At 39.0% G+C, this 27,812-nt stretch overlaps 1 protein-coding gene across 1 annotated transcript; it reads left to right on the top strand.

Annotated features, from left to right (window-relative positions):
• The first annotated feature begins 130 nt into the window (after positions 1 to 130).
• On the top strand, positions 131 to 27,715 carry SETX (senataxin). Its single transcript, XM_084494302.1, has 26 exons — positions 131 to 205; positions 687 to 831; positions 1,664 to 1,844; positions 3,178 to 3,388; positions 3,590 to 3,699; positions 4,302 to 4,521; positions 4,806 to 4,925; positions 6,340 to 6,511; positions 6,958 to 7,048; positions 7,454 to 11,983; positions 12,792 to 12,891; positions 13,542 to 13,718; positions 14,370 to 14,599; positions 15,130 to 15,297; positions 15,864 to 16,020; positions 16,863 to 16,964; positions 17,443 to 17,555; positions 18,116 to 18,187; positions 19,056 to 19,205; positions 19,722 to 19,829; positions 20,716 to 20,903; positions 21,259 to 21,351; positions 22,004 to 22,168; positions 22,658 to 22,756; positions 25,173 to 25,260; positions 25,825 to 27,715. Exons 3-26 carry the CDS (start codon positions 1,665 to 1,667, stop codon positions 26,626 to 26,628), a joined length of 8,448 nt encoding a protein of 2,815 aa, XP_084350428.1. The 5' UTR covers positions 131 to 205; positions 687 to 831; position 1,664; the 3' UTR covers positions 26,629 to 27,715.
• Positions 27,716 to 27,812: the final 97 nt, after the last annotated feature.

Raw genomic sequence — 27,812 nt, 5'->3', positions numbered from 1 at the left:
TCCCTGGCCCTCCCTGGTGCTGGGGGCTGAGGGAGAAGGGGGCGTGGCCTATGGGAAAAGGGGGCGGGGCATCGCGGGAAGCCCGCTCCTACTCCGCGCGCCCTGGTTTCCCAGCGCCCACTTCCGGCCGCGGCCCGGAAGTGCCGGGGGGTGGCGGCGGCGGGCGGCAGATGGCGGGGGGCGGCGGCGGCTGAGGGGAGCGGAGGTGAGGTGAGGGCGGGGAGCTGCGGCACGGCCCGGCCTCGGTGGCCCCGCGGGCCGGGCTCTGAGCCTCGCTCGGCTCCCGGGGAGCCGCAGCCGGGCCCGGCGTGGCTTCAGGCACCGCTCGCTGGGGACCCCCCTTGAGGCCTGTGAGGGGCTTCGGGCGGCGCCGTGCCGGGGGGAGGCCGCCCCCGGTTCCTGTCAGGGCCGCGCCGGGAGGGTGCTGCGGCGGGCGGCCGTTACGGCGTGTCCGTGAGGCGGGGGTTCCGCCTGGCCCCGCGGGTGCCGCCGCTGCCCCTCCGGGCCGTGTCCCAGCGGTTGTTGTTTCCCGGGTCCGCTGGGACAAAGCGGGGAGGGGGGGGGGAGCGGCTGAGGCGTGGAGGGCGCTCAGCGCCTCAAAAGGTTGGTTTAACGCGAGGATAAAGCTATTAAATCTATACCACAACGAGCTGAGCCGATTTCTGATGGTTACCGTTCCCTTCGAGGTCTCCGAAGTAGAGTTGTTACGGTTACCCGGGGCACGGATGGCCGAAGGCGTCAACCCCCGTCACTAGCTGCAGGGCAGCGTGGTTTTTTTTCCATCATGTGACCAGAGAACACCTGCACAGCAAGTCCCATCATTTTCCAAAGGTAAACAACCACATGGCTTTTTTGTGCTGTTTTATTTTCCTTTGGGTGTGTTCCACACGAGGACACACGTCTTTCAGCTTTATCTTGATTCCTCTTTTGCATTCCTTGTTGTGTGAAATGCCAGTGAGTTGCCACTGTTCAGTTTTTACAGTCACTCCAAGCGGTCAGACTTTTACAGTATTCCATTGAGTTTTTTAGACTGGTGTGACCTGGGATTTCCGTAGTGCTTCTTGGTGAAGAAACTTTGTTTTTGAAGAATGCAGGTTGTGAGGACTTTATGATGCTTTCTCACCATAATAATAAAGATAGGAAAGTCCTCCATAAATATCCTTTCCTTTTTGACAATAGGGATTTGTTGACCTATAATTTTTAGCAGGAGACTAAGAAAAAAGCCAATTAAATGTGGTACTTATTAGACCTAGGTTTCATATGTATCAGCAAAGCGACAGATTGAAATTTAGCGTTGTGCTTCTTGAAAGTGCACAAGCTTGAGCAAGGGCTTTCTGGTACGTAAAGCAAATTTTCATGCATTGCTGTTCAGTAGTTTGAAAGTTATGTAATGCAACTTCTTCACAGTGCTGCATTGATAATGTTTGCCATGCGGCAGGATGGCAACTTCTGTGTAATGCTTTAGTCTCTATTTCTTTGTTTAATTGCATTTTCTTGTGTGATATAAAAGCAGTTGAGAGCATAAGCAGGTGCATAGCTAATGAGTTGCATGAATCACTCCATCACTCATTACGTTTGGAAATGAGGTTCTGTTGTGACTGAAAGGAAATGCTTGGCTGCTCGGTCTTAAGTCTTCTGTCGATCTTTTTCTTTTCATCTAAAGAATGAGCACATGTCGATGGTGTACGCCGAGTGGTCCTGACGCCACTGAGTACCTGAGGAGCTATGCTTCTGGACGGCTGTCCCCGGAAGATCTTGAAGGATCCAACGATGACCTCTGTTACTGCTTGGAGTGTGTGGTTGAATACCACAAAGCAAGGGAGAAATTGCCAAGCTTGCATGAGGTAATTAAGCGTTTTCACTCCTGCACTTGACTGAGCAAGGGGAACTTGGAAGTGAAGGAGAATTTCAGGAGGGGCTTCTGTGGCCTGGCATTAGTGTACGGAGAAGGTTTGTGCAGGGGTTGTCTTACTAGTTTGGGGGAATACGGTATCTTGCATTTTAACCGTACTTCTCTTGTAACCCAGTACAAAAAAAGACCTGCTTGTTTTGCATATATTCAAATTAGCAATAACTAAAAGAGTATTGGCGAGTTTCTGACTAGACATTACAGTTTGATCTTCATGGTGTGGTGATTTGAGGTCTGAAAGAAGAGACCAGCTGCCAAACAAACTGCTCTACTTGTGAGGTGTTCTCTTTCTTCCTGCTTTCAGTTTCTGTTCAGTTTCAGATTTGTTCCTTTTCTGGTTTTGTTTTCATTTCTCATTCATGGTTACGACAATGAATTTCAGAGCTGTGATCATGCAAGCATGTGAGACTTGAATTTAAAAACAATCAAAAATGTTCCAAAATTCTTATTTTATTATAAGCTGTTCATTAGCATTAAGTTACATATTTTGGAAAGCTTATTTTCATATGTATGGTGTGTGTATATGCATGTCTGTAAAATGAATGCTCATAGCTAAGTAATCATAGTGCAGGTGTCTAAACAACTGCTCTTCAGATTAAGCTATATTTCTCTGAAGTCCACAATCATGCATATCTCTGAAGGGCAATCCCACCTGAGTAAAGACTGGAAATAAATGGGGCAACTGGACCACTGATGGTGCCTTTTTGTTTGTATTGATTGTAGGAAATAACTTGATTTCCAATTGGAGCACTTGCTTTAGATGGCTAATACTGTGCGAGAAGAATCCTGTACAAATATTCAGCAAGTCAGTCAGTCTGCTTGTGTTGGTTACACCTTTCCACTGATACATTGCAAAATACACAAGAAGACAATATTTTAAAATCATCGTTTCCCTGTTTTGGAGTATGACTGTTTTCTGTACTGTGAGCTGCTTCATGTTGGCCAATGGAACAAAACTTTTTTGTGTAATCTATGGCCTGAAATATTTATTGAAGCTGTTTAAGAGATACAAAAAAGCTTGAAGTTTGACTGCCACTCTCTTTTTTTTTAATCACTTTATAATCTTATTTCTGACGCGAGAATGTTGTGATTTATGCAACCTGAATTCTGTGTCAAAACTTTTTCACAGCATGCTTGGAAAGAAACTTTTCAAAATGAAATTGTACATTTTGAAAATTGAGTCAGGGTTTCTGCATATAATAATAAATGTACTTAATTGCTTTCCTTAAAAAAGAAAATTTTATACTTTTTTTATTCCTTCTGAATAGGTTTTGTGGGAATTGGAAACCTCCCGTCTCATAGCCCACATAGGAAAATCCATGGAAGAAGAAGCTGGAGAAGATGATGAGTTATTTATAGTGGATGAGAATGGAGAGACACAGCTGTCTGGTTACATAGGTCCAGATTTTGAGAATAACCTGCGAGTGCCCCTTCTAGAAATACTGAAATACCCGTATCTGCTGCTGCATGAGAAAGTCAGTATGTATCTTGTAGCATATAGTTGAAAGGCATGGTGCTGTTTGTATTGTAGGAGATAAAAAATAACAAATATTGGCTAAATCAAAGTACCTTTTTTTTTTTTTTTTTTTTTTTTTTTTTTTTTAATCGAGTAGTTGAATTTCTTTTTTGTTGTGTGAGCTTATAAATGAGTTCTTACTGTAACTGTGTTTCTCCTTTTAGGTGAGCTTTGTGTAGAAGTGCTCTGTAGAATGGAACATAGTCATGACTCCTTTCAGGTCTTTGAAAAATATCCAGGAATTTATCTCTTCTTGGTACACCCGAATGAAGTGGTAAGTTACATTTTCTGTTCCACTAAAAGTTAATGTTAAATAATATTAAATTATTTATAATATAATTATAAATATACTATAATTAATATAGTTAATGTTTAATAATGTTAAATAACATCAGAACAAATTCTTATTTTTAACAAAAAGATGAGAAAGTGTTTGCATTCAGAATGTTAAGTGCTCGATCTGCCTTTTTTTTAAAGAATATAAACAAAAATGAGATTTCAGTAGGAGTGCAGTTACTCTTCCTGAAATAGTGAAGACTCTTGTACTGCTTATAAGATTATCCTGGACACCAGTGTGAAGTAGAGAATTTCAGGTTGCGCTTAGAAATGGTAAAAGATTTAGTAATCTTGTACTTCAGTTTCAGCAAGTATTTTCTTAGAGCTTCTCAGCTCAAAGAATGATTCCACCTAGGCAAGAAGTGGCAAGCATCCTCTTCTGACTGCACAACTTGACTGTTGTTGTAGTATATGGTTATGCAGATAATAAATATTGGTTTAAAAAATACGGTGTCCTGTTTGTAGTAGCAGTGACTGTTAATTGTGCAGCATTGTGATCTTAATTTGTTCTTGATTTATATTTTTTGTTTTAATTCTTAGATTCGTCGATGGGCCATTCTAACAGCAAGGAACTTAGGGAAGGTTGACAGGGATGACTACTATGACTTACAGGAAGTGTTGGCTTGCTTGTTTAAAGTCATTGAGTTGGGGCTTTTTGAAAGTCCAGATATTTACAGCTCTTCAATGATTGAAAAGGGCAAACTCATCCTTCTGCCTGCTCATTTATATGATACTACCAACTACAAGAACTATTGGCTAGGTGAGTATTTCTGATCAGAAATGAACTCATACCTGTAATCGCTCTTATCTGGTAAGCACTTCAGAGCTCTACTATTTCAAGTAGATGCTGTTTATTTTGGGGAGTGTCAAATGGCAAAACCGAACATTGCACAACTTCAGTAGTGAGATGATACTTAGTTTCACACTGCTGCTGATCTCTTCGATCAAGTGTTACGCTGGTAATGATGTTTGGAAAGTAGCGGTGCTTTGATTTGATGAAAGTTGGACAAATTCTCAGAAATAGGTTGTTTGTTTGTTTTTCAGGGATTTGTATGTTGCTCACAGTGCTGGAAGAACAAGCTATGGACTCCTTGTTGCTGGGCCCAGACAAACAGAATGATTTCATGCAGTCAATACTTCACACCATGGAGAAAGAAGCAGATGGTAACTAATTCTGGCTGCTGAGATTAAGGCAGTTCCTGGTCTATTTTTCATCTTTATCATTTAATTGAGGACATTTTTAGTAGTGTAGTGCTGATGTGATAAAAATCTCAGCCATGAGGCTTATTTCTCTTCTGGGAGATGGTTAATATTTTGGAATATTTGGACAATCCTTAAAAATACTGTAAAGCTACATTCAAAACAAACTCCTTGTTGGAGAGAGGATGGTAGTAATTTGAGAGGACAAATCAATCATTTCTACCACGTCATTTTCGTGTAATATACAGGTTGTGTGGGAGCAAACATTTCACTGTGGTGCGAAGTTTAAATTTTGAGCCCTAAAGTAGAGAAACACCTTCTTTTGACTTGTTTGAACTGGCTTAAAGAACTGACTTTTCTGTCCATCTTGTTCATCCTTCCATTTTGTTGTGTCCCCCTCCCCAAATGTTTGCAATTTATTATGGAAAAACTGAAAACTTGTTGTTTTTAACAGCTTATTCAGAAACTTGGAGATTTTATTTTTGTATGTATATCTTGATTTCAAGCTGTGATTGTTTTTGCATTTTTTATAATCTTTTTTGCAACATAGGCCTTTTAAATTAAGAAATAATTAGTGATGGTAACAAAAGGAGGATGATCCTACAAGTTGCTTAGCAAATGTTAATAGTGACAAGAACTGCAAGACATTTACCACGTACCTGACGTGTCAGGAAAGTTCTGAGAGTTGTTTGTTGGCAGATGAGGATGAGTCTTCCAGAGCTTTTCTGCAAGCCCAGGTTGAATAGGCATCTGAGTTTGAGGGAACCAATTTTACAGATGGGAATGTAGACTTCAGAATTCAGACTGGTAGCCCTTGTGCTGTCCTTGTAGGCTGTGTGCCATAGCATAGCTTTAGAACAGCACATGAACTCAAGAGTGGCGTTGCCTCTCAGAGAAAATAAGTAGGTCTTTAAAAGCTTAGTATGTCTGAGGGTATGATATCATCTCACCTTATATGAAGAAGGAATAACACAGATTAAGGACAGTGAATTGGTTCTATTTTAAATTTGAAACGTAAACTGTCACAGCATGTAAGTAGTACTCGCTTCTTAGAATAACACTGCAAAAAAATAGTGTGGAACAATCCGTTTTACAATCTGTTTTATAGAGTAGGGAAATCCTAATAAACTATCCAGGTTCCTGTTGATTAAATATGACGTAAGCACCAGTGTCTGTATGGATAAGTGATTTTTTTTCCTCCTCCTTTTTCTTTCTCTGGGTTAAAAAGCATAGTTGTAACTTCCATACTTATATAGATATTAGTGTTTAGTAAAAAACACACCTAACCAATGAAAAACCGCTAATTTCACCTTGAGCTTAGTCCAAGAATGGGCAGGCCTCTTGTATTTCAATTCCTACCAATATTTGTATGTTTCAGATGATTCTACTGACCCCTTCTGGCCAGCGCTGCATTGTTTCATGGTTATTTTGGATCAGCTCGGATCTAAAGTATGGGGTCAGCTTATTGATCCTGTCCAAGCCTTTCAAACCATTATCAACAGTGTGAGCTACAACAACGAAATAAAAAATATACGCAATAGCTTTAAGAGGTCAGTTTTATTAAGATACTAGGACAGATTTTATGATTTTGATTTATGATTTTAATATTGGGTAGCATAACAGCTTGGTCTTGGTTTCCTTGTCGGTGCTGCCTTAATTTATGCTGGGGGGAGGGAAGTGGCAAGGAGGAAAATCAGGTCATGCCAACTAAAAGCTGTGAAAAGTTGAGGTAGGGCCAATAAAACTCTTGAGATTACTTCAACAAGTACGCTTACTTCCTTTCGACTGCTTGATGCCTGGTATACTTTTCAGGATTTTTTCCTGAAACAGGAGGGCTGCTAACTGTTTAGTGCTTAATGTTATAACCAACTTGCACTTGAGTTTAAAGAAGACTGCCATGTATGAGGCCATGTATGAGACTCTTGACAGAATTATGAGAATTCCAGAATTTTCAGTGAAATTATATAGTTATTTTTTTTTTGGTATTTCTTCTTAGGACAAAAACTGAACCGGAGCCAGACTATGATGATGAAATGGTTACTTGCAGTCAGATCGTATATAATTATAACACAGAAAAGCCTCAAAAGGTATTAAAAATCTGATTGCCTTCCTTTTAACTCTGATCACTGAATGACACTGACAATTTAATCTATAATACATAGAAGGGAGAATGTTCGCTTTCTACTGGTAATGTTCATAATGTTGCAAATCAAGAATATTAAATCATTATTGTGTGATTTTGTGGAGGGTTTTAAATTATTTTTAAAGTAAATCCAACACTGCACTTACTTCATAGGTTACTCTGTAAGAACTGATTTCTGTTATCTGTGTGTGTTCCATCTTATTTTCTTGTCTTTCATTTAATTTTGATTTATGATATGAGATCTGCTATCAGTTAACATGTTTGAGAGAAAGTAACGTGGTTAGGAAACAAAAAGGCAGATCAAACTGTGCAGATATGAATAATGATGCACGGTAATTTTTTTTTTCAGGATACTGGGTGGAAAACTGCCATTTGTCCGGACTACTGCCCTAATATGTATGAAGATATGCAAACACTGGCTAGCGTGCTTCAGTCTGATATTGGCAGAGATATGCGTGTTCATCACAGCACATTTCTGTGGTTCATTCCATTTGTGCAGTCGCTTATGGATCTCAAGGACTTGGGTGTAGCATATATAGTAGAGGTCATTCACTACCTCTGCTCGGAAATCAAAGATATTCTCAATGAAAGAATCCGGCAGTGCGACAAAGTCTCTGAATTTTTTCTCTTGATCCTGGTGTCAATTATTGAACTGCACAGAAATAAGAAGTGCCTGCATTTGCTGTGGATTAGCTCACAAGAATGGGTGGAAGCAGTGGTGAGATGTGCTAAGCTTCCAGCAATAGCATTCACGCGGTGCTCTGAAAAAACATCTGGAAACCACACGAGAAGTCCATCTTTACAGGCTTCTAACTCTGTGCAGCACGCTTGCGTCCAGTTGATACGCAGCCTTCTTAGAGAAGGCTATCAAATCGGTCAGCATGCTCTCTGCAAGAAATACCTAGACAAACTCAATCTCCTTCTGCGAGGAAATTTATCTTTAGGTTGGCAGCTGAACATCCAAGAAACTCAGGAATTGCAAATGTGTTTAAAGCAGGTTATAAGAAGCATGAAGGGCAGAGCATTAAATGCCTCTGTACCTGTGGAAAACAACATAAACTCTACAACTTTGCCTACTGTTTCTGTGAAGCAAGAGAAGTCTGTACCCGGTGATGGATATAAGATGGGTGTACACGGCAGAGATGGCCTTTGTTCACCATTTGCCTTCACGGCAAAGGAAGGTGGGGATGCAGATTGTCAAGAGAACTCTTTCTCTAGAAGAACTAGTGCATGGGAAGAGGAATGTAAAGATGCACCTAAAAATTCAAGATCTTGGACATCTGTGAACTGCCTCTCGGTGAATATTAAAAAGGAACCTAGTGACGTGGCGCCTCAGGAATGCAAACAGAACTCTTTCACAACAGAAATGTATGGGAAAGTTAAGGAAAATAGGAACAATGATCTTGTGTCAGGGAACTGTGGTATGGATATTCAGTGTTTTAATCCAAATGCCCAGTGTTCGGATTTCAGAAGACGTGGAGAATTGGAAAACAAATGTGAAGCAGAACCTGTAACACCAATGCATCTGTCTGCTCAAACTAGTTTTGGTTCTCCGGAATGTGTTTACAGTTCAGATGTAAAGGAGAAAAATGTGTCTCCTGGTTCCTCATCAAAGTTTAAAGTAGATGCACATAAACTCAAGAGTTTGAAAATAAAGGTAGAGAAAATTGAATGGCCTTCAGGACAAGCGCCACCAGAGCCATCACATGATTTGAAAAGCTGCAGTTCAGCAACAAGTGCAGCAGAAGCAGACCAACATGTATGTTGCACAGGAAAAGACTGTTTTAAACATCAGGGAGTGAATACCATGTATGGAGATGGAAAATCAGCAGATAATTCAAGGAGTTTTGGAAGTATGCAGGAGAAAAGTGCTTTTCAATACAGAATGGTTCCCGTTAAACAGGAACCAAAAGAGATGCCATTAGACTGCCTCAGCTCCTCTAAAAATGAGCCTGGCTTGCAAGAAAATAAAAGTGTCAGTGCTTTGCTTTCAGGTATTAGGGACAAATTACTGCAAAAAGTATCCACTCAAGAAAAATCAAGTTCATTTTTGACATCTGTGTTTAAGAAAGACCCTACCATGCAAACTTCAGACCAGGGACAGGCTAACTTAGGTGACTTAGTTAACTATGACCGCAATGGTCAAATTTCAAAGACGTGCTGTATAGGTAAAAATTCAGCAAGTGGTCATGTTCCATCTAGCTCTGAAAATAAGGGGGATGTATCCAACGCTGCTCTAATCAGTCCACTAGCGATAAAGAGTGAATCAAGTGATAAGTTAGTATTTTCAAAATATTTCAAGAGAGACGGCGATTCAGCGGGGAAGAAAGAGAAGGATTTTGCGAGGATGGTTTCTGAGGATACTTTAACAGACTCACAGCTTGATACAGATCTTAGTAAATTATCTTTAGCTGCATATGCAAGAAGTATCAATTTTCCCTTAGATTCAAGTCAGGAAAGCTCAATACATCACAATGTATGTGAAATTAAAAGGAAAGTGAAAGGTGCTGTAAGATCTTCCAACAATGCCCAGAGTAACAAGTCTCCCTGCTATGCAGAGTGCCTTGACAATGAAGTCATTATAATTTCAGACTCTTCTGATGAAGAAAAAGGTGTCACTGCCCAAGAGGAAACAAAGAATGAAAATGTGTGTCCTGAAAAACAGCCTTTATCAGAAGTGCAGTGTGATGTTAAAGATACTACGTTAGAATCAAAGATGCCAAGCTCTCCCTTGCCACTTGAAGACTGTGACTCTCAGTACTTCGAGTTTGAAACAGAAGCTGATGTCTTTTCAGTTTGGCAGGATACTCAAGCGTATAGCATGGAAGAAACTCAAGAGTATAAACAGGACAGTGCTTCAACATCGGTTAATAATAATCATTCAGATAGCTCACCGAAGGATCACACAAATGAATGGGGTTATGATACAGATTACGTAAGTGATGATGATATGGAAAAAGCAGACTCAACAGAAAAGCAGATAAATATTTCTTGTCAGAAAGAAGCTGATAATACAGAAGAAGTAGCTAATTCAACATTGCAAGAATCTTCTAGTAAAGAAGATGCAAAAGATCAACTGGAGAATTCTATAGACAAAAGCACTGTTGATAAAGGCTTTGGTCTGAATGCAGAATCGACTGAACCCAGAGCATCTACTTCTAACATCACTTTAGCTTCGAAATTGGCACTTAAGAAAAATACTCTGAGCCCACGTAAGAATACAGCAAAATCTAAGGTGGCAAGAACCATTCAAAGAAGTCCTAAAACAACGTTTCTTAAAGCAGCACAAACTAAAAAACTGCTTCAAATTGCATCAAAAAGTGCTCAGCCTGGCAGGACGTCACCAGCTGTGGTTCCTCCGAAGAAAGTTCGTCAGTGTCCTGCACCAACATCAACTGTAGAAAAACTTGGGCTGAAAAAGGCACCACGCAAAGCGTTTGAGTTATCCCAGCGCTCCTTAGAGAGTCTAGCTCAATTGCGTAGCTATGGTAAAGCTGCGGGGAAAGTTGGAATTACAATGAAACAGAAGGCTAAACTAATTGCACCTCAGAGTTTGTCTATAAAGAATAACAAAAAAATGCTGGCCTGCCAAGATCTTCAGTTTTTAAGGCAGACGAGGCCCAACAAAAATGTTAGAGTGAAAAATTTTGCCAGAAGTTCTGAGAGTAAAAGCAAAAAAGTTAGCTCAATGGATACAAAGTCTGTGAAGCAAAAGGCTAATTTTTTTGATGGGGCATCTATCGAAGGAGCTGTTGACAAGCAAAGAGAGAAAAAAATGGAGCAGACCTGTTGTGCCTCTGTCAGTGAGAAAGAACAAATCAAAAGTGTCTCTGGGAAGAAGGAGGCTGTGCAAACCACGCATGGCTCTAAAATGCCTGGTTCTTCAGACTCAAACAGAAAAACAAAGGATAGCAATGTGATGGTTCCTCTGGTACCTGTGGCTTCAAGTCTGTGTTCTGCTGCAGCTGTTGGAGATAAAGATAGCTCTTCAGAAAGAGGTTGCATTGTCCAGCCTGAGTTGGAGATGGTAACATCAAATGAAAATGGATGTAAACCAAGTGAAAACAGTGAGGAGGAGGAGGATGATTTATTTTTAACTCAGTTAGATCCTGTGGATATGGAGTTGTGTTCCCAGGAGGAAGATTTCAAAGATACTTCTATTGCTAGTAAAAATACAGAGGAAATGGAAGTAGAAACTGCTGAACAGCTTCATCAAAATGAACCCTTGACTATTGTGAAATGTAAATACAAAGACTGTATGGAAAAAGTGGAAAAAACAGGAGAGTACTGTAGTAAACATTCATCCACCAATTCGGAATCAGATCACTTGTTTGCCAAGCCTTCTGCCCTGCCACCTTCTAAAACAAGAAAGCCTTCCACTACCAAAATTTTCAGTTCAGTAAGTTCTTCGCGGAATGCGGCCTTCAGTAAGGATCTTGAAGATGTTAAAAAACAGCCACCAACACCAAAAAACAAAGTGAACACAGCAAAACCTGTGGTAAGACCACCAAATGGAAAGGCTCCACCAACAGGAAATCAAACGTACAAAACTCCAAGTTCTAGTAATACTCCTCAACCCTGTGTTTCTAGAAACGTTCTCCAGTCACGAAATGTGCTTATCAACAATGCTTCAAACATACCTAGAAGGTCTGTCCGAGAAGAACGTGCTTCCTTTCTTGGCGCTCAGCAGCGTGATCACAGTATTTTTGTTACGGAAGTCTTGAAGTGGACCTACGAAATGTTTGTGAACTCCAACCAGTTTGGACCTCCAAGTAATCTCGTGCAATCCATAGTGGCCTCTGTTCCTGTCAGATTTCAGGGATACAATGACTACTTTAATACATTTTTCCCCTTGATGATGCTAAATGCCTTTGAAACAGTAAGTAGTTATCTAGTTCTTAATTTCTTTTTATTAAACCTAGTAAAATTTGGAAAGAGATAAACAGAGAATGTAAAACATTTCTTTATGTTCTGAAAATGATGTCACCTGGTCGGTTCAGATACGGATCTGAATAGAGCAATGATTTAGGGCAAATAATAAGGGCTTTTTTTGTACTCATCCATAGTAACGTGTGAAAGGAGGAGAAAAGAAAGTTGTTCCTCTTCATAGCATTTAAAGCTTGAAACAGCAATTTTTGTTTTAGAAACAGGTTTTTCAATTACAGCTTCTGTAAAAGAGTAAGAATTTAATGTTTGGATTCATGTTGAGAACTTAAGTGGGAGGGTAGATTAATCTAAGTAATACTGTTTTTCGAAACAATTTAATTTTATAGTTTAATAGAAAGCACCGTTTCTTCAATTAAAAGCTGTATGCTCTTAAGCTCAGTCATCGTATTACTTTTCCAGTAGAAATATGTTAAAAAATGAAGTCAGTATCAGGATGATGCTGGTATTTAAGGTGAAAATGCAAGGCAGGGAAAACCCATGTTTGTTTTGAAGGGATTTGTAAGAAAGGTATATTCAAAATGACAGGAAAAATAAAATCATTTTTCTTGCTGTGTATGTGTTCATATGTAATGTGTGTGCATATGCTAAAAAGAAACAGTAAGACTTTTCTATGTCTTTGACAGTATGTTAGCTTTAATTTATTTCTTCCTAGTATTTTTACTTGGAGTCATGATAAGCTATGCTTCTGAATTGCTAAACCTTTCTAAATATTTTATGGCCTCTTACTTTCTAATATGCAGCTGGCACAAGAGTGGGTAGAAAACCAGAAGACAAGGGAGAGGAGTTACTACTTCCACTTACAGAACTTCTCTGCGGACATGAATACAGCGGATTTTATAGGTGAGTGTGTTACTTTTTCTTTATTTTTTAATTATTATTTTAATTAAGACCTTGTTTTTGTTTTCAAGTAGACAGTGCCTATTAATGAGCCAGAACACATAGGTAGAAATAAGTACATGACATAAGCATGAGTGCCTTTTGCAATTTTCTTATGTGAATTTGGAAGAATTTTAGGAGGATTGGGTGACAGCTTTTTTGCCCTGCTATTTAATTTTTCTTTTTAAAATAGACGTATAGATTCACTGGATGAATTTAAGGTGCATTACCTGGCTAACCTGATACATTTTGTTTGCTGCCACAGTTCTTCAGCTCTGAAAGTGGTGTCTTGAGTCATAGAATTGGAGCAGCATTGTAGTAGGAATCTGGGTGATACTATCTCCTGGTTTTATACCCACCTCACCATGTAACTTCTTTTAGTAAATAAAATAGTCCTTGACTTGCTCTGTCTTTACACAGTTCAAGCTTTAAGAGTGCAGGATGAAGTTAATAAGGATTTTCCTATAGCTTTTAGAAGTTATCAGGTGTAGGTATTACATAATAATTACATAATTATTACATAATATCATGTTAATTGTAGCTTTTTACTAGTCAAGGAGTAGTTGTAAAAGGAAAACAGGCACTGTTCTAACTTTTAAATGTGTTTTGGGTAGCTCATTTTCGAGAAAGTGATTTGGCAAAGCAGCTTCATCCAAAGGAGGATGACGTAATCTTTTTGGTGGTCCGAAAGACCAAAGACGCCTTTGGGGAAGACGGCGAGATGGAGGACCATCTAGTGAATCACGTTGGTCTTGTGTCGCGATTTTCCCGTGCATCTGGCTGTTTAACTAGTAAGTAAACAGGCTAGTGTTTCATGGTACAATTCTTTTTTTTGTTACATCTGGCTGAAGAGGCTTGTATAGCACATACTTGGGGGAAATGGATTGTTTTTTGTTTTTTTTTTGTGTGTTTTTGTTTTGTTTTGTTTTGTTTTGTTTTTCACTGCAGCATGCCTATTTTGTACTAGAAGCTTTTTAAAAAGAAAAAAAAAAGGCAACTGAGGCTGCAGACCAGGTCTTCATGCATTTTGTGTGGACTTCAATGCACATGTTCATTCTTTGTTTTACAGCAGAAACTAATGAGTAAGTGCTGTGCATGCATCTTCAGGAATGCAGTACTGTACGATACAAAGTGCCATGAATTGCTGTGACGTAATTGTGTAAAACCTTCACAATCTTCTCTAACTGGCATTATGAACTACCAAGTTTCCTAAGTATTATGATCAGTGCTGCCTGATGAAAACAGCGATGGTCTGGCTTAATGGAATGACTGATATGATCAGAGCCGTTTTAGAGAGTAGTATTTTCCCCCCAAGAATTAGTTGTTTCTATCTAATAGAAAGCAGCACCTGGTTCTCTGTATAACCTGTTTGAATATCTTCCAGTTAACATTCTGAATATTTGTTGAATTAACGTGTTGTCATTTTTCCCCACTTTTAATAGGACAAAAGGAGCAGCATACTGTCTGTCATCTTTCTGTGCAAACTCGAGGCAATTTGTCGTTCTTCATAAATACACAAGTGAAGTGCATAGTGGTTGGCTCCCTAGTGACTGCACAACGGATGTTCAAAGCTCTACTACTATTGAGCAGGAGTCCCTTGGCTAAACCCATCATAGAGCCAGAAGTCAACGATTTCTGTCCAAGAGACTTGCCTGTAGCTCCAGAAAGTTCTGTAAGTTCTAGTTCTGGACCTAGGAGAAGCGGTAGTTAAAAATGGCAAGTGGGCACTTGGCTTCTGAGAGTTCGGCAAAACTGGTTTTGCATGCTATTTTTGGAGACAACCAAGTACAAATAGTCCAGTTTAAAAAAGCGCTGAGTCAGTCTGGTTTTCAGAGTTGGTTGATTGGTTGGATAGAGAAGGAGGCTGAACTTATTCTGGTGTTTCTGTTGCACTGTAAGCAGCTTTCTCTTTTTTTTTCCCCTCCCTTGCTAGAGGTAGTGGTGTCTGTTCAGGAAATAAGGCTTCGTATGGGGAAGGTAATGCAAATTAAAGTCTTGTAGAGGAGACAAAATCTTCATTGCCGCTTTTGAGTCAGAATCGGATATACATCTAGAGGAAATGTGGAATCAAAAGCTTTGTCCGTTGCGTTTTTGAGTCTTAGCTAGGGGGTGGGGAACATTCTGAAGATAGATAAAATGAGTGTGGAGGGTTTAGTCATGATTAAGTAATTCATTATTTTTCTTTCTTGTCTGTTCCTTCAGGCATTTTATATGAATGAATACAATGAAGATCAAAAGAGAGCCATTGAGACAGCGTATGCCATGGTAAAACAACATCCAGGGCTTCCCAAGATCTGCCTCATTCATGGACCACCTGGAACCGGGAAATCAAAAACCATAGTTGGACTTCTGTCTCGTGTCTTGAGAGGGGTAGGTGAATATGATGCAGTCGTCGTGCTGGTGTCTGGTTTCCCAACACAAGTCAGTGATAGCTGAATGGAAGTGTAACACTGGTAATTGCTAGTGGTGTAATTCATTAAGCTGAATGAAAACCAGCACTGAATAAGCTGTAATGGTGGAAATAACACCTTTTGGACATTTTGGAAAATGCTTGTTTTATGGAACTTAGAAGGTAAAATTAGAAGAAAACATACTTGCTGAACATGTAAATTGGTAGTAAACATTTACTCATTATTATATCAAAATACTAAGGTGTTTTTAAGAGTGTTATTTGACCTGTCCAATTTAGTTGTTGTCACATTAGCATTCAATGGATTCATCAAGTAGATAATTGTTGAAAGGAATTTGTGCATATAGTATTTATGTGTTTGACTTGCCTTACACTGAATAACAACAGGTATGCTTTAAGAGCCATTCAGTTACAATAGTACCTATTCCCTGCATGCTGATTAAGATGAGTGTAGAGTCTGGCTTTTAAAATAGGAGTGAATACAATCTAAAGAGACTATTCTGGTTTATTGTTAATTAATCTACAGAACACTAGGAATGAGAAAACAACTCAAAAAACAAGTTCCAAGATCAAGCCAAACCGTTTTCTAGTTTGTGCACCATCCAATGCTGCAGTTGATGAACTCATGAAAAAGATCATCGTTGCATTTAAGGAAAAATGCCAAAACAGACAAGAGCCCTTGGGTATGGTTCATTTAAAAAAAATATCTGTTTCTCTGTTAGACAGACAAAACCAGAAGGAGAAACTGGAACAATTGATAAGGTATAATACTTCTGTGTTGCTCTAGGCAGCTGTTTTCTCTTGCAGAACATGACTGGCACACATACTGTTGTTGATTTTAATTTGTTTTTCAAATAGGTATATGTTTAAAAATGAATGAATTGTACTGTGTCTTTATATAGACATTGACCCTTTCCTCTTAGTGTTAATATGAAGTCACCATGTTTAAGTACCCCTTAAGGATTTGAACACAGTACTACTATTGTATTGAATAAAATTGGACTTCACTGATCACCCTAAACAATCTGAAAATTTTGATGTGCCAGAACCTTTCACTTTTTTCTCCTTCTAGTTTGTGGCTAATACAAAGCAGATGAGTTCTGAGCAAGGCATCTAGTCTGTGATGGTGGTGGTGGGAACTTTCTTTCTAACCAGAAGTTAATTCCATACCAACGGCATTACTAAATGGTACTTTTCTAATATTTTCTAGCTTAGGAATTCTGTACATTTCAGATAAAGAAGCCTGAGAATTAAGAGGTAGTTTTGTTGATTCAAGATAACATTAGTAACTGTTAAGCACAACTAAAGCATAGGCAACATCTCTTTTTCTCAGTATGGAATTACTGAATTTTTCTGTTCCTGCATTTAAATCAGTACAAATTGTTGCAGTCCCCTGAAAAGCAGAAAAGGAAAAGCCTTATGTGGTATCCATGATATGATTACATTTTATTTTTTCTTCTCAAACCAAAGTGAAAAGGTACTTAGAGAAATCTAAGCACTTTTTTGACTCTGATTTTGTAAACAGGAAACTGTGGTGATATCAAATTAGTGCGACTGGGTGCCGAAAAATCGATCAACAGTGAAGTCCGGGGTTTTAGCCTGGATAAGCAAGTTGAGCACAGAATGAGTAAGTAATATACAAATCAGACTTTCCTTCAGTTTTCTGGATAATGTTATGCACCTGGTGTACTTGGGACCATGTGCTCTTTAAGAAGGTAGACCGGGTAAAAGATTTTTTTTTTCTGCAGTGTGGCACGTCATGCCACAGTGCTTCATAAGCATTATTTTTCTCAGTCTTATTGGAAAAGTGTCAGCTTACATACGGCCTAAAATTTAAGCAAAAGCATAGAAGTTAAGCAACGCTAAGTCTTGTATGTTTTTTTTAAAGTTAAAGCCATCACATTTAAACAATCCAGTTATGCAGCCTTTTAGAACTACAGTTGGAATCAAGAAAAGTGTATTGTCTACATTTTACTGCCCAAAATAAGGTTATAATAGGGAAACTGCAACAGAAAATGAGTTTGTCCATTCATTCTTAATGACTTAACGCAGTTACTGTAACAGTTGTTTTATTTCCTCTACGTGTTTTCCTTCATCTTTTATAGAACGAAAGCCAGGTGACCGTGACCAGGATATTCAGAAGAAAAAAGCAGCTCTGGATCAAAAGCTGGACGAGCTGTCTCGTCAGCGTGCCATGCACAGATGTGAAAAGAGAGAGGTAATATATAAGATGATGGTATTTTTAATCCTGTTTGTGTTTTTGTATTTAAAATTGTATCCAAAGAGTAAAGAACTCTTCCTTTAAGCCATCTCTGAAATGGAATGAGGAACTTATATGTCACAAATTTTGTCTGTTTATCCTAGTATTCTCAGCTGCTCAGTCATGGAACCTATGGCTCTAGGGCTGAGTAGTCATCTTACGGTTTTATCACCGCTTGATTTCAGTGTAACCATATTTATAAGGCTTAATGATTTAAAATCATTGTTTACTTCAAAGCTTTGTTTTTGTTCACATGGAAGTAAGTAATAAGGCAACCTAATATCTGAGACTTTGGAATATGTTTTGCACTTGAAATTTTCAATTTAGTTGCTTTAAAAATAGGCATTTATGTTGAAATTGTAGATTTTTTTTTAATGGTAAACCATTTTTCTGTTTGCACAGAAATGTGAGAATGTAGTATTGAGTATGGGAGGAAAAAAGTTATATGGCAAATGTGTGTTAATTATTCCTGATATTTATGTGGTTTTTCTTTTTTTTTTTTTTTTTTGCCTACACAGAATCAAATGATAGATGAAGAAATTGGCAGACTTTCAAAGGAGAGACAACAGCTTGCTTCTCAACTAAAGGAGGTAGGAATTTATTTTCAGGGCAGCTCTTGATTAAACCTCAGCTAATGTATTTGTATACTCCGTATCCTTTAATTGTAGTGTGGCGTAGAGTTGGATTTGATGTAGCTGGGAGCGTTTTGTAAATCAAGTAGTAAGTAAAGAGATAAAGAAGATAAACTGAGTAAGTTATGTTTAGTCTGGTATGAGATACAGGTGCGCTCTGGCTCTGTTTTGGGGAGGGGAAAAAATGTGGATGTGTTAAATCACTCTTAACAGATAAGGGTAAATTTAAAGGAAACACAGCATGTTGCACGAAGGAGATGATAAAAATGTACCCGCTATCCTCATGTACTTGGATCTATCTTCGTCACTGCTTTCAAGTCCATTATGGTTCTACTGGAGCTGAGATGTTTAAGCCTTTCTAAGAAAAGTGGTGGCTGAAGAAGACTTTTGGGTGTGGAAAGAGATAGGTTTGAAAGTGGAAATCAGTGCTGATAGAAAACAGACATTAAGGCTGAGTAGCAAAAACTGAAAAAGCTGTTCAAAGGTTGGCAGTATGCTGACCGTCAGGGTTGTGGAGGCTCAGAGCAATGATTGGGATGGCAAACTAAACTTTGCTCACAGATGTTGCCTCTAGAAGGTAGAGGTAAAGGAATTCTTCTTAGTTTGCCACCCCAACAGCACTAATCTGTGATTTTGAAGTGAGAGTACACAGTCAAGCTGACTTTTGTGACTTTTGTTTGTAGTCACGGAGATGAGTTCCACTGGGTTGATATATACAAATGATTTGTTTGGCAGTTAGAATTGTCCAGGCAGTTAGAGATTGCTGTAAGTTGATTCAAAAACACTAAAAGAAAAGAGGAGACATGGTGTCCTGTTGTACTTGAAGGTTCGGGGACACTCTCAGAAAGTACAGGCAGATATCATCTTGGAGTCCGACATAATCTGCTGCACGCTGAGCACAAGTGGAGGAAATCTCATGGAGCATGCGTTTTGGCGGCAAGGACTTGATCCTTTCAGCTGTGTCATCGTGGATGAGGTCAGTAAAGTTCTTTAGACTTACAGCTTGTTCCATGTTTAAAGTCTGCCTTGTTCTTTGCTTAGGTTACTTGAGACTGGCTGCTGTTATAATATGTTGTGGGTCAACTGCTTCATTCCCACATTTTAACTGGTAACCAGCCTGTCCTGCCATGTAGAGCAATGAGAAGAAAAAGTAACTATAATTGCTTCTTTTGCTGACTTCTTTGGTGCTTTAATGGCAGACATCTTTTACTTTAAAAATTGTGGCTGAAGTGTGGTTCTTGCTATAGAGATTTCTACGTAGTTGGGTTATATTTTTATGTTTGGAAAGCTCTGCCTATTTAATAATAAAAGAAAAATCTGTTTGGAGTTTTCATTAGGGAAAAATCCTTCTATTTATTTTTCTCTTTTTTTTACAAAACTTTAAAAAGCATGCCAGAGTTAATTCTGACTGTATTACAGGAAACTTATCATACTTGCCTCCACTCTTTTGGTTACAACTTCTACTTTCTTGTCCTGTTTACGTGTACAAAAGGCAGGGCAGTCCTGTGAGGTTGAAACGCTGATTCCACTGATTCATCGCTGTAGTAAACTCGTCCTTGTTGGAGATCCCAGACAGCTCCCTCCTACTGTAAAATCAGTAGTAAGTGTTCAGACTATTTTTTCTTGCTATCTATTGGGTATAGTACAAGAACAGTATGAAAAATGTGTAAAAGGGTAAAAGACAACTTCAGTGGCACGTCCCAGTACGTATCAGATTACAGCATTTTACCCTGCCAAGCAATTCTTGTGTAGTCTGGTATGTGGAGACCATATCAATGCTGTCTTCAGATGTTTGAGTAAAGCTAATGTATAAGTGTGGGTGCAGCTTCTGTAACTTACCTGGCATAGCTTCAAACTAATTTCATACACCAGTAAGAACAGCTATGACAACACAAACTTCAGTGCAGCTTAGTGCTTTGTGGTGGATTTTGTTGCTGCAGGCTCTGTTATATCATTATGTGAGCTTCAGCCAGCATCACGTTCCTTAAGCAGTGGAGGATGAAGACTACCTGTTTGTGTGGGGACTTCCTCACCCTACAGATGCCTTCTAAGGATGAAAACACAGGAACACTTTCTTGTATCCAACAGTAAGGAGGTGTTTTGAACATCTGGTAAAGAAAAGAGTTAAAGCAGTCTGCCTTTTCTAGAAGCGCAAATTTTCTGAATGCTGAGTGCTTGTTTAGAGAGATCCCACCTGGAAGATCTTCCTTTTCACTGTTGTTGTGCTTAAAATTTTAGTATGTTGTGACTCAGAAAGGAAAGTTGTCTTACTGAGGACTACACTGACAAAATTCAGATTTATGCTGGTGCTATCTAGTGAGTAAGTAAGACAAAAAAAAAAAAAAAAAGTGCAAATAGTTGTAATTTAATCAGCGATTTAGAACTTCAAAAGAAAATATTGAATGGTTTCAAGTCCAAAAAGCAAATTCCTATTGTTAATTTGGGACCTAATTCCACAGAAATCACGTATGTTTTCCCTCTGGCAGAAAGCTCAAGATTATGGCTATGATCAGTCCTTGATGGCACGCCTGCACAGACACCTGGAAGAGCAAGTGCAGAAGAATGTTTTACGAAGTCTGCCAGTTGTGCAGCTGACTGTGCAGTACAGGATGCACCCTGACATCTGCCTTTTCCCATCCAATTATGTTTATGGCAAGGCTCTAAAGACTGACAAGTGAGTAGCTCTGTTCTGATTTCTGAGCAGGGGGGACTTCAGAGAAGAGTTTCAAATCGGGATTTTTTTTTTTTAGTCTAAAAACTCTTGGAGTTGTGGGGGAAGTTGCTTAATGGAAGATGACCTGCATTTTGTCTCAATGATAGATACTTAAGTTAACTAAATCACTTAAAATAGAGCATATTCCTTACTACACAGAGTTCATTTTTAGGTCTCAATATGTTCAGGTAACAGTGAAAATTAAGAGCACTGAAAGCTGAAGGTTGCTGGTAATTTAGAATGCTGATGAGAAATAAATGATGTATCAGTTTTTAGTATTTTTGTGGTTACTTAGTATTAAGATTGTTGTTTACAGAGCAACAGAAGAGAACAGATGTTCTTCAGACTGGCCGTTCCAGCCCTACCTTGTTTTTGATGTAGGAGATGGTCGCGAGGAGCGAGACAATGAGTAAGTCTTGTAATCCACTCTGCCAAATTGTAGACTTGCTGAGAAACAGTTGCCTGCAGAAGCGTTGTCTTCTTTCCTCTCTTGTTCCCAATATGCATCAAGTAGCCAGAACTGCATTTTCAACTTAATTTTATTTAATTTATGTGTGTGTGTGTATATATATATATATATAATTTTTTTTTTTTTTTTTTTTTTCTTTTACTAAAAGTAGGTGTTAATTTTTTAATATGAAACTAGTTTTAATCCTGCTTTGACTCTTGGGATTCACTTGCATCTAGTAGACAGTCTCTGCTAACTCTAGTAACAGTTTGACTTTCTGATTATTTTATCAGTCATTTGTTTTTCACAGCTGCGTGCCTTGGTAAGGCCAGAAGATGGCAGGCTCAGTCCTCCCCTTTGTATATTCTGTAAGGCAAGCAAAGCTGTATAATTTTAAGGGAACATGAAATGTAGCCTTTTGCTGCTAGCATTTCTCATTGTTAGTCCCTTGTCAGGGCCTGTTGGAAAGGTCTTTTGAGTATGTATATGAAGGGGGTTCCTAAAGTTCACAATCGTGTTTTTGACTCACAATTTGCCTTCCAGTTGGGCTGAAGAGCCGAATTCAAAAGCTGTCAAACATAATTCTTTAATGTTTCCATTCTTTCTTGTCTAGGTCTTTTAGCAATCCCCAGGAAGTGAAGCTGGTGATAGAATTAATTAAAACAATTAAAGAAAAACGGAAGGATCTGGGTCTTCGTCGCATTGGAATAATTACCCCTTACAGCGCACAGAAGAAGAAAATTCAAGAAGAACTGGACAGAGTGTTTAAGAATAACAGGTAAAGAAACCACGAGGTTTCAAATGAGTCTTAGCTCTTGCCTGTTAGTCCTTTCCTCACCCTCTTAATACCATGGCAAAAACTCTCAAACTTCTCTCTGCCAAAATCAGAACTTGGTTAGGCCTTCAGACGGGGATGTTCCAAGCATTTCCTCTTAAAATTGACATGGCCTTTTCATACCATTTCTTAGTCATTGGTTGTGTTTGTGCTTTCATCATGTTGCTTTTTTGCGTAAAGCAGACTTGAAAGAAAATATAAAGTTCCAACCTATGTGGAACCAAAGAGCTTTTCAGCAATGATCCTGGCCTCAGAAAAACAAACTTTCTTTTATGTTCATACACTAAATCTTTTTTTAAGTTTAGAATCAGAAACTTTGGTCTGGATAATTTTGACAGTTGATCATTCAGAGTAGTTTATGGCATTTGCGTCAGCGTGTTGCTTAAAAATCCAACTAACAATTTAACTGTTCGATATTTTTTTCTTCAACAGCCCAGGAGAAGTAGATACAGTGGATGCGTTCCAGGGACGAGAGAAAGACTGCATCATAGTGACGTGTGTCCGGGCAAACAGCACTAGAGGATCAATTGGGTATGTCTTTCTTCAGTGCTTTGCAACTCCCATACCTAATGACAGTCTACATCTATATTGCCATTGTTTTTAAATATGATTAGTAGAAAAGTTATTAGGGAACAAGTCGCTCCAGCCAGCAGATTAAAAGCTATTGTAATGCGTGAATTGATGTTACTGCATTGGGATCTCCAAACAAAAGGGACATGGAAAATGCTAAGCATTGTTTTGCATTATGTGCTGATGAATTTGCCTGTCTGTCTTAGCCTGTGACTGTTTTTTTATGGCAGGATTGGTCTTGGAAACTTCTATGTGTAGTACTGCTGCAGTTTTTTTTTGTATCTTTTGCTCTATATTGTAACTGTCAGAATGCTGCTCTCTTAAAATTAAATCCTTTTTTTTGTGACTGTTACTTTACTGATAACGTAGCATTCTGTCTGTAAAAGTACTGCTGACTAGTTACATAGGCTGTTAGGAATGTGATCAGAGCAGCTACATCTTTAATTCACAGATTAATGGACTTGAGTTGAGATTTGTAGAAAGTCTCGATTCAAGCTTGCAGATTTGATCATTTACATAGGATTTTCCAATCTGAAGTAGAAGGATCTAGATACCAAGTAAGCTGTTTATCCCCCAAAATGCTACAGCAGTTATTATTTTGTTTTAATAATAATTTCTGTAACTCACTGATTGTTTTAGTTTAAAAAAGGCAATAGAAATGTACCTCCCTATAGTTCATTAGCTTTTAAGTTAATCTATGCAACAGCTGTTCACATAAAGAATTTGTTTATTTCCACACCAGGTTTTGCTAAGCCACTTAAGCTTTCCTGGTAGTAATTTCCTAATTGCTAGATAAAGGGCTTGTAATTGTGCTGACCCACGCTGCTTTGCGAAGGAAAAGGACCCAAACTGTATAGTAAGCAATGATGCTTTTTGGAGATGTCTTAATCTAGTTGATTGAGTTTGGAAACTGAAGGCAGCTAAAATCTGCCAATGCTTTTGGCTGGCCTGGGACTTAACCTCTATCTGTTCTTTCAGAAGAAAAATTTACAACTTACTGCCCTGAAGGTTTATGTAATAAAGTTTTGGCAATACAATGCCTTAGAAGCAGTACGTGCTGATGACTTGGACAGCTCTGTTACAAGGTCAGGTGTCATTGGAAAGGTGCGATGGGAAAGTTTGCATCACCATTACTGATCGTCTCATAGCTGAGCAAAGTATTTTGGTCTCCAAGGTTGCTAGTCCAGCTTTAAATTTACTCTGAAGGTAACTTGCAAGAGAGTAGAAAACTCAATAAATGACAGTTTTTTCTTTTTTTTCTTTCCTGTGACAATCATCTTGTCATCTTTCAGTTTTAAAAGCTTATAAGAATATTAAGTGTTCTTTTAAGACCATTTCTCCACCAGAAGACCTATAGAACTATATCATACATACTGCTGGACTCACTCATCTGCTCCTCTTCCTGCCTCTGTCCTTTTTCATGCCCTGGCTAAATCCTCTGGGATGGTTCTGGGACTTTTGCAGTCTTTATTGTAGGGGTTGTGAACTTCCTGAGTGGCAGGTCTTAGTGCCTTGACCACAGTGTCAGGTATTGATGTTGTACCTATTTAAATCAAGCTGTACAAAAACTTGAGTTTCAATTGTAAACTTTGTTAGGATAGAATAAGCTGTGTATTTTGAGAGCCTTTTCATTAGAGAAGAAATGTTTGTGAAACTGTTGGTGTTTTTTTTTCCCTCTGAAGGTTTGTTGGGATTTTAGGTAAATAAGCTATAACAGGAATCAATGTTTAAGAATACGTGAAACATTTAGCTGTTTAGGTTTCAGTACCTTGGTTGGTGATCCCACAGAAACAGGCTAGGTACTCTGATACTCACAATATGAAAATTTTCTTCTGCAAGCAATGTACTTTTCAGATCTTGGAGCATGACAAAGCAAGTCTTCCTTCATGTTTTTCCAGTGCAGGTCACCTTTGAAATAAAATATTCAAGTCCAGTGTTCGGTATTTCAGTAAAAAATTTGCCGTTAATCATGCCAAATATTATTAATCTATTTCAGTTCAAGTCAAAAAGAAACTTTAAATCTTAATAGGTGAAATGAGGTTGATGTCTTTTGTACTTTGAGGAACATTTAAGGAAGCAGCAGTTGGCACTGAGTGGATTTGCACTGAGAAAGGAAACATTGATACGAAGAGTTGGAAAGAACTGAAATTCCCTGCAAGGAATCCGAGTGGTTAAAGAATGAAAATGCAATTCATGCAAAGCCCTTCATGTGAAGCAGGGATGCTGCAATGGGATCTGGAAGTTGGCTATGAACTGTTTTCTCTGTAACTGCTTCTGTTACAGTCATTTCACTTAAGCTGAATATTGTCTCTTTCTTATAACTTACAAATCTCTTTCAAGAATTATTTTAGGAGCTTGATTTTGTTTTGTCTTTTAGGTTTCTGGCAAGTCTTCAGCGTCTCAATGTCACAATTACCCGAGCTAGATTCAGCCTCTTCATCCTTGGAAGACTGAAAACACTCATGGTAGGCACAATGTTAATTAAATAATCTTCTGTGATCTACCCATTTAGGTCAAGTCAGTTTTTGAGGTGTCTTCAGTTGTACTTTTTGAAACAGACGTTTCTGAAAAAGAACTACATATTTGGGGGACTATAAAAGCCAAATGAAACGTGCAAGGAGTGCTCTTGAATAGACTTAATGTCTTACCGTACTTGATTTTTATTCTTTTTCTGAGTCAAGGGGTGTTAGCTACACCACTAGAGGGCATTAAAACCATGTTTCATGCTCTGAGGGAACTCTTGGCCTGCATAAATACAGAAACTGTCACATAAACATTAGTTCACTGATTGCTGAAAGTACTTTCCTTGTGTTACAGCAGCCAGAGTACCTATTGCTGTTTTGGGCAAGAAACTTTAGATCCTTCCATTCCAGAAGGGACATAAGTGACTTCCATTACATTTGTTGGGTACCTTGATTAAAGGAGTTGTGCATCTTCTGACATCTCTGTCCATATGTGTTGATTTCCTTCTGATAATTATTTTCTTTTGGTGTGGGTGGGGTTGTCTTTTTCTCTCCTTTATGTTAAAGGAAAACAAAGACTGGAATGAGTTGATTCAGGATGCTCAGAGAAGAGGTGCTATTATCAAGACGTCAGACCAAACCTACAAGAAAGATGCTGTTAAGATTCTGAAGCTTAAACCAACAGCACAGAAGAGGGTTGCTGGACAGCCACCCACCAAAGTAGCTGCAAAGAAGGCTCCTCCAGCACAGGCTTGTTCTTCCAGCAGTATGAGGGGTGAGGTTGCAAACCCGAGTGAGGTCAGCAGCCCACGGGAACTCACTGCTGGTCCTGGCCATGCAGTGCTGCAAGGAAGCAGAGGGCCTCAACAGCCGCAGGGGGCTCAGGCTGCAGACTCCCGGCGAGCCAGCGTCTCCTCACCGATGGGGGCTGCAGCGCTCACTGCCGATCAAGAGAAACCACGGGACCCAAGGCTGGCAAGTCTGGCCAGTAGGACTGAAGCAAAAGGGAAGGAACAGGTCCCAAAAGACAGCAGTCGGTTAGCCCAGAGCCATCCGGGATCAACGTCACAGCAGTGTCTGGATGTGACCTCAGCTTCCAGGGATCGGATTTCCAGAATAGAAACTTCTAAGAAGCCCCAGCAAACAATGGGACAATGTGACATGCCTTCCGGGTTGCCTTATGCAGCTCAGCAAGAGGGTGACAGGAGAGCTCCTTTACCAAAAGACAATTCAAAAGCCATCAGTGAAGGAGGTCAATGTAATAGCAGTAAGGGGAACAAAGACCCTCGTGCTTTAATGAGGAGAACATCAGAGCTGCCACCAGAGAACATACACTCGAACATTGCCAAGCGAAGAAAGACCTTTCACTGACTTCTAGTACCTTCAATAATGGCTCATTACTGAAAGTCTATTCCCAAGTTTCTATCTAGCAAAGAACGTATCTTAAAATATTTGGTACAGCTCTGTTACAGTGATACTACTGCTGTCAGTAGATCCATCTTTTTTCACATCCAGTCCCTAATTGTGAAGGGGACTTTGTACCTGTCAGTTGATAGCTTTGAGCTGTTGAAGAGGAAGGTTGGGCAGCTGCATTGCTTGGAATGGCAGTGGATTTTGTCAGCTAGGAAGTTAAGGTTGTAAATGTTTAATGATGTATATTTGTACAGCATACAAAAATATTTTAAGATTTAACTTGGCAAATATATAGCCTCTTGTTTCCTTGTGCAAATGCATATTTCTTAGTGACGTAACTTCTTTTTTATGAAGAACTGAAGCAAAGCAAAGAATAAGAAATAAAGATAAAACGAGTGAAAAAAGTCCCCACACAAAAAAAGGAAAACAGCCAGAATTCTTTTTTCCCTTTTGCACTAGTAAGTCTAATTTATTTAATAGTGAAGAGTGAATGTTGAAAATGTGGTAACAATGAGTCTTCCTCATGTTCCACTAGTGCCTCAGGGAAGACTGAAGGCAGATTTACATTGGTTGAATGGAGATAATTCTACTTATTTTGTATATTTTATTGCCTGTTTTTATAGGAACAGAAGAGCTTTCATTTATACAAATGTGCCTTGAGTTTTGCTCTTGCTGCTGCTCTATCAGCTGGAATCCTTTTCTTGTTGTGGCGGCAGCACGAACTGCAGATTAAAGCCTATGAGGTTTGTTTGGGCCCAGTGAGTCCTTGTGATGAATAATCAACAGGACTGTGGAATCTTAGTCAAGATCTAGTTAACACGTATTGATGATGACACTTGAGTTTCTTTGGATAGAGCTCTCGAAGATCTACACAGGTAAAAAGGGCAAGCGGTTTATTCTAGGTATTGCTGTATTCTTTCCACAGTATTGATTTAACAAAAAATAAAACCAGTAAAATGGGGCGTGGGGGGAAAAAAAACTATTTTTAAGAAAGTCTTCCTCTCATCATTAACATTTCAAATAAAAGTGGAATTATTTCTCGTAAGAGTTAAGTGTTTTTTCTTTTCTGGAATACAGTGCGTCTGTCCTGAGCGAGCGAACAGCAACATTTCCTATGTGCAGAGCCGTGCATGGAGAGGGTC

Source organism: Aythya ferina (genome assembly GCF_964211825.1).
Source record: "Aythya ferina genome assembly, chromosome: 20".
Classification (NCBI taxonomy): domain Eukaryota; kingdom Metazoa; phylum Chordata; class Aves; order Anseriformes; family Anatidae; genus Aythya; species Aythya ferina.
The sequence above is the reverse complement of the archived record's forward strand: the minus strand, read 5'-3'. Positions and strand labels throughout refer to the sequence as shown.

Excerpts from the sequence above, each read along its gene's own strand:
- SETX (XM_084494302.1), top strand. The coding sequence starts at position 1,665 with ATGAGCACATGTCGATGGTGTACGCCGAGTGGTCCTGACGCCACTGAG. Across the intron at positions 12,892-13,541 it reads GAATACAGCGGATTTTATAG|CTCATTTTCGAGAAAGTGAT; the intron begins GTGAGTGTGTTA and ends TGTTTTGGGTAG. Across the intron at positions 22,169-22,657 it reads AGAGTGTTTAAGAATAACAG|CCCAGGAGAAGTAGATACAG; the intron begins GTAAAGAAACCA and ends TTTCTTCAACAG.